Source organism: Opisthorchis viverrini, assembly GCF_000715545.1.
Source record: "Opisthorchis viverrini unplaced genomic scaffold opera_v5_89, whole genome shotgun sequence".
In the NCBI taxonomy this organism is placed as follows: Eukaryota; Metazoa; Platyhelminthes; class Trematoda; order Opisthorchiida; family Opisthorchiidae; genus Opisthorchis; species Opisthorchis viverrini.
In genome coordinates, this window is record NW_008751744.1 from 1,188,644 (window position 1) to 1,195,685 (window position 7,042).

General features: G+C 49.0%; 1 protein-coding gene across 1 annotated transcript in view; it reads left to right on the forward strand.

Annotated features, from left to right (window-relative positions):
• Positions 1-35: 35 nt before the first annotated feature.
• The window catches only part of T265_04970 (hypothetical protein), a gene marked incomplete at both ends in the record, with an annotated part of 30,519 nt that continues 23,512 nt past the window's right edge, over positions 36-7,042 (forward strand). The window contains 2 exons of the mRNA XM_009169847.1: positions 36-292; positions 1,493-1,574. Of these exons, the coding sequence (XP_009168111.1) occupies positions 36-292; positions 1,493-1,574 (339 nt within the window). The remainder of the gene's footprint in view (positions 293-1,492; positions 1,575-7,042) is intronic.

The following is a 7,042-nucleotide window of genomic DNA, read 5'->3' on the forward strand; positions in this document are numbered from 1 at the left end:
TCCACAAGCATGACCTTACACTTTGTGGGTGCAAAATGCATACCAAAGGACGGGATGACTTTGGTCAGTTCATCCAAGAATACTTGCGCCTTCTCGTCCTCTTTGAACATGAGAACGATGTCGTCTGCATATTCCAGATCGACAAGGTTTTCTCCACAGGCTATTTGAACACCAGGGCTTTGGAGACCTTCCAGCGTTCGTCTCATGATTTCATCGATCACGAATTTAAACAAGAATGGGGAGAGTGGGCACTCCTGACGGACACCAGGTTATGTTCGGAAGCTTTTGGAGAGTTTGTGGCAGCTGGTATCCACAGCAATTTTTTTCGAAGTATTCGGCCCACTGGTCGAGCCGTGGCTCTTTATTCAAGATGATCACTCCTTTCCCATGCTTGATGGTTCCGCTCACAGATGGTTTCCAGGGGCCGGTCGAAAGGATCAACTAAAATAACCTTCAGGCATCACCGGTTTTCTGGGCCTCTTCCATTTCTTCGGTTTTCTGGGTCCGCCACACTTCACGGTCGGCTCGCACGGTCACTTTTACTTGAATTCTGATGATTCGGTCTGATATCCAATGAACCTGGCGTCGCAGTGCCACAGGGGAAATTCCCATCACTATGCAAAGATGTAGCGATCTCGCTCCAGTATGAGTTCACATCTGATAGTAAAGCATTGGAAAGACACTAGAAGACGATTCTGGTAAATTCATCTAATGTCCGGATCTGTCAGTCTTTCGGTTACCAACCAATTTATGCGCACCTCAAGGGGCCAAGAAAAACGTAAGGAGAAATAGGTACGGACAAGTGCGTGGTCGGAATCTACAAATGTGTTCCAAAACGACCGACAGTCATTGACCCGCGCCATCGGTAACTGATGGCAATGTGATCGGTCTAAGTTTGTGGCCCGTATGCAGTTCACACGCTTTCCGCATGAGCTGGAACATCTCGATAACTCCCCATTCTTTTGTTTGTTGCCGATGAATACAAAGGCTAGCATAGCTATCCCCCATGAATGCATTGGAATCAGATTTTGGACAGCTTCCCACCCACCCATAGACAGACAGAGCGCTGGATACTCGCTTTCGCCCTTCTGTTTGGTGTGAATTGTCACGAAGAGACTGGATCCAGTCGCCTTATGACGGTTTGCGAACATCCATAACCCAGTATGAGCTATGACACTCACAGCCCATGATACGAAGTGTGCCAATGGGTAGAGACTGGACTAGCACAGTCTCCTAGTCCTCCAAGTTGGGGGATGGAACACGAAGGGTGATCTACTGTGACGGTTTTACGCCAACCACCGCTGTCTGGTGGTTGGTACGCGCTCGACCGGAGTCGCTTCCCCCTCCGTTTTCTAGGACCTCGTAGGGTGCAGAAATATCGCTTAGCAGCTGAGAGACTGGGGGTCCAGATGTTAGGCGGAGTTGCTAGGGTCGTCTTCTGTATTCCATCAGATGTGGATTCGTTCATTTATGACTGCATATGTTCTTTCAGCGCCACCGAGCTCCTGGTCCGTAAGACCTCCCATCCGCATGGTTCAAAGATGGAAGTGAAACCCTCAATCAGCGCCTGTCTGGTATGTGAACGCATTTTGGAAAGGGAGACTGTCAGACAACTGGGAAGAGTCGGTGATAGTGCTCATTTCTAAAACAAGGGGCTCGTGGTGTGTGTGATGGTCACAGGGGGGCCAGCTTGACCCCGATCGTAACGAAACTACTGGCGCGTTTCATCGATTTATGGTGGCTCGTGAAACAGACTTCAGAGCAGTAAGCGGAATTCCGGCCAGGCAAGGGTTACGCTGATCAAATATTCACACTCCGTTAAGTACTAGAACAACGCCATACTTTAGTGTCCTGGATTTTCAAAGCGCATTCGACCAGTTGACAGGTCTATTCTGCCTTACACGCTCATCCAGTAAGGAAGGAACACCCGGAAGATTGTAAACATAATAGATTTTTTCAGCCTTCCGGGCGTGTGAGTGTACGGAAGGTTCTTCAAAGGTTTCCGAACACAAAGTGGTGTCCTCCATGGGTGACCACCCTCTCTATTCCCATTTAATTTCGTGATCGATGAGATGACGAGACAGACGCTGGTGTTCAACTAGCGGCCAGCGAAAACCATGTATATCTGGAGTATGCAGACTGTGTGAATGAGTGTTTCGAGGTGTAGGTAGCCAGGAATGATTGTGGTGAGCCAGCACTTAGTCCATTCCCCATCCACGTTTATTCTTTTCTTCACAATAAGGCTTTCGAAAAATCATAGCTGCATGGCAGCCAAGCTGTGTTTGTGCTGTCAATCATGGTGGTTATGCTTTTGAAGCACAAGCATTGGCAGAGCACCTTGACCATGCTCTTGTCTAGATCTTGGCACTGTGGCAGTATCCTGACCCACAAAATGGCTCAGTGATTAGAGCGCGAATTCATTGACCGGAAGGTCCGTGGTTCGAACCCGATCTATGCATCTCGACTTCCGTCTATAATTGGGCAACCTGACAGTATCCCAACCCTCAGGCTTCCTTCGGGTGGCATGGCAGCTGGGCAGCGAAAATGCATTACAGATGAAAAACTATCTTCTTATCTTAAGACTGAATTACGCGTCTCCAAACAAGCCCAAGACGCATCAACCGCTGCATGGTACCCAGTCGTCTGACTCGCTGCATACAGCAGAGCGATTAAGCGGAAATAGGCTAATGCTGACGGCTTTGTTCTTTCTCTTTTTTTTCTAACCTCTCTCCACTCATTGTTGTGGGCCATAATTTGAGACTGACGAGCCCACTTGTCTTGCATCGATCTCGGCCGCAACATGTATGGGCCAGTCGCAGCCGATTACCTCAGGCATCGCGAAATCAATCTTCAGTCCAGTCTATTTGGCTGTCTCTAGTGTTCACACTCTGAAATGGTTCCGCTCACAGATGGTTTCCAGGGGCCGGTCGAAAGGATCAACTAAAATAACCTTCAGGCATCACCGGTTTTCTGGGCCTCTTCCATTTCTTCGGTTTTCTGGGTCCGCCACACTTCACGGTCGGCTCGCACGGTCACTTTTACTTGAATTCTGATGATTCGGTCTGATATCCAATGAACCTGGCGTCGCAGTGCCACAGGGGAAATTCCCATCACTATGCAAAGATGTAGCGATCTCGAGTATGTATGAGTTCACATCTGATAGTAAAGCATTGGAAAGACACTAGAAGACGATTCTGGTAAATTCATCTAATGTCCGGATCTGTCTTTCGGTATCTCGCTCCAGTATGAGTTCACATCTGATAGTAAAGCATTGGAAAGACACTAGAAGACGATTCTGGTAAATTCATCTAATGTCCGGATCTGTCAGTCTTTCGGTTACCAACCAATTTATGCGCACCTCAAGGGGCCAAGAAAAACGTAAGGAGAAATAGGTACGGACAAGTGCGTGGTCGGAATCTACAAATGTGTTCCAAAACGACCGACAGTCATTGACCCGCGCCATCGGTAACTGATGGCAATGTGATCGGTCTAAGTTTGTGGCCCGTATGCAGTTCACACGCTTTCCGCATGAGCTGGAACATCTCGATAACTCCCCATTCTTTTGTTTGTTGCCGATGAATACAAAGGCTAGCATAGCTATCCCCCATGAATGCATTGGAATCAGATTTTGGACAGCTTCCCACCCACCCATAGACAGACAGAGCGCTGGATACTCGCTTTCGCCCTTCTGTTTGGTGTGAATTGTCACGAAGAGACTGGATCCAGTCGCCTTATGACGGTTTGCGAACATCCATAACCCAGTATGAGCTATGACACTCACAGCCCATGATACGAAGTGTGCCAATGGGTAGAGACTGGACTAGCACAGTCTCCTAGTCCTCCAAGTTGGGGGATGGAACACGAAGGGTGATCTACTGTGACGGTTTTACGCCAACCACCGCTGTCTGGTGGTTGGTACGCGCTCGACCGGAGTCGCTTCCCCCTCCGTTTTCTAGGACCTCGTAGGGTGCAGAAATATCGCTTAGCAGCTGAGAGACTGGGGGTCCAGATGTTAGGCGGAGTTGCTAGGGTCGTCTTCTGTATTCCATCAGATGTGGATTCGTTCATTTATGACTGCATATGTTCTTTCAGCGCCACCGAGCTCCTGGTCCGTAAGACCTCCCATCCGCATGGTTCAAAGATGGAAGTGAAACCCTCAATCAGCGCCTGTCTGGTATGTGAACGCATTTTGGAAAGGGAGACTGTCAGACAACTGGGAAGAGTCGGTGATAGTGCTCATTTCTAAAACAAGGGGCTCGTGGTGTGTGTGATGGTCACAGGGGGGCCAGCTTGACCCCGATCGTAACGAAACTACTGGCGCGTTTCATCGATTTATGGTGGCTCGTGAAACAGACTTCAGAGCAGTAAGCGGAATTCCGGCCAGGCAAGGGTTACGCTGATCAAATATTCACACTCCGTTAAGTACTAGAACAACGCCATACTTTAGTGTCCTGGATTTTCAAAGCGCATTCGACCAGTTGACAGGTCTATTCTGCCTTACACGCTCATCCAGTAAGGAAGGAACACCCGGAAGATTGTAAACATAATAGATTTTTTCAGCCTTCCGGGCGTGTGAGTGTACGGAAGGTTCTTCAAAGGTTTCCGAACACAAAGTGGTGTCCTCCATGGGTGACCACCCTCTCTATTCCCATTTAATTTCGTGATCGATGAGATGACGAGACAGACGCTGGTGTTCAACTAGCGGCCAGCGAAAACCATGTATATCTGGAGTATGCAGACTGTGTGAATGAGTGTTTCGAGGTGTAGGTAGCCAGGAATGATTGTGGTGAGCCAGCACTTAGTCCATTCCCCATCCACGTTTATTCTTTTCTTCACAATAAGGCTTTCGAAAAATCATAGCTGCATGGCAGCCAAGCTGTGTTTGTGCTGTCAATCATGGTGGTTATGCTTTTGAAGCACAAGCATTGGCAGAGCACCTTGACCATGCTCTTGTCTAGATCTTGGCACTGTGGCAGTATCCTGACCCACAAAATGGCTCAGTGATTAGAGCGCGAATTCATTGACCGGAAGGTCCGTGGTTCGAACCCGATCTATGCATCTCGACTTCCGTCTATAATTGGGCAACCTGACAGTATCCCAACCCTCAGGCTTCCTTCGGGTGGCATGGCAGCTGGGCAGCGAAAATGCATTACAGATGAAAAACTATCTTCTTATCTTAAGACTGAATTACGCGTCTCCAAACAAGCCCAAGACGCATCAACCGCTGCATGGTACCCAGTCGTCTGACTCGCTGCATACAGCAGAGCGATTAAGCGGAAATAGGCTAATGCTGACGGCTTTGTTCTTTCTCTTTTTTTTCTAACCTCTCTCCACTCATTGTTGTGGGCCATAATTTGAGACTGACGAGCCCACTTGTCTTGCATCGATCTCGGCCGCAACATGTATGGGCCAGTCGCAGCCGATTACCTCAGGCATCGCGAAATCAATCTTCAGTCCAGTCTATTTGGCTGTCTCTAGTGTTCACACTCTGAAGCAAGTCCTACAACAAGCTGCTTTGCTTCTACACTGCGCTTACTTGACAATGATGTGTTCTGCGTATCAGAGAAAAGGATTCAAATCCTAGCATAGCTAAGATTCCGCCACGAAGTAGCATGATCAGCTGCTTCCAACGCTGCTTTTAGGTCTAGGAGGACAATAAATGCTTCCCTCCTATACGTGTGGCAATGTGCGAGTTGTAAAGATGTCAACAATGTACCGGGACCCGGATTTCACCTACCGTTAGTACCTAGCATTTTACTTCCCTGGTGAAGCTGTTTGTTCGTTGAAAGTTATGTTTGGCATTTCAGGCCAGTTGAATTATTCTCACAAGTGCTCTGCATACAGAAACAGCCGAATGGATGTGGATCACAATTTGAGTCATCTTCCTCCGTAATGACTCCATTGACTGGCAGTTTTCCTGGCCCAGTATTTCGGATAAGTTGGAGAGCTGAACTGTTTGCAACCACCTTTTTCATTTATTAGGTTTTCCTTAACCACAGCTTTTCCAGTCAGTCTTGAAGCTGTGGCTCAGGCGTTGATTTAGAGATATTCTCAGCCAGTTCAGTTCAGTTTTTCACCGTGCACCGAAGTCCAGAAGTTCCAACTGCCTCAGCTTCTTTCATCGAGGACGAGGAGAATAAGCGAGTGAGAGCCACGCATTGCAGGCGATGTCCTAACCTATGTAAATGGGGGTAAAGCTGGAGGGAAGGGGACAGTACTCCAGGAGAAATAGGCTGAGCACGGTGATAAGCCTTTCATATTCGATTGGCTTAAGACCGACAATCATTTTCGTAGCAGCTCGCCAGACACGCTGGACGCCCCAATGAGGAATACGCCCTCGTTGCGCTCTGAGTGAACCACATGGTTGGCGTATTCAAGAGGGGGTTTGACGTAGGCCCCATAGAGACTCTTGAAGCCCACGCGATTATCACAGGAGAAGGTGCGCTGAATCATCCGTAGAACAGCGAATACCCTTTTAGCCAATCGACACGGCGCGGGGAGAAGGACATATTTCAAGGGAGTCAGTTACCTGACGACAAACAGGTCTATTTATCCTGTTTGTCATGAGATGACAGGTTCAATGCAAGACCGCCTTCGCTGCATGGCACAGCCATATCTGTCATGGTCACCAACCATCGGTTTGCTTCGGGGCGAGATGGCTCAACGGTCAGAACGCGAATTTACTGACCGGAAGGTCCGTGGTTTGAACCCGACCTCTGTATCTCGACTTTCCCTGTCTAGGCTTGGAAAATCTGACAGTATTCCAGCTCTCGTGCTTCCTCCGGTGGCATGGCAGCTGAGAACTGAAAGGGTGCTACAGTCGAACGATTTTTTCGTTTTGCCTCGTCCCACGGTCCCCCTCCAGGCAGACGAGATGGCCGGGGGCGAGATGGCCAAAGTGGTTAGAGCGATAACTTGCTGGCCCGAAGGTCCGTGGTTCGAATCCGACCTCCACCACTCGACTTCCCCTGACTAGGCTTGGGCAACCTGGCAGTATCCCAGCCCTCGCGCTTCCTTCGGGTGGCATGGCAGCTAGGGACCG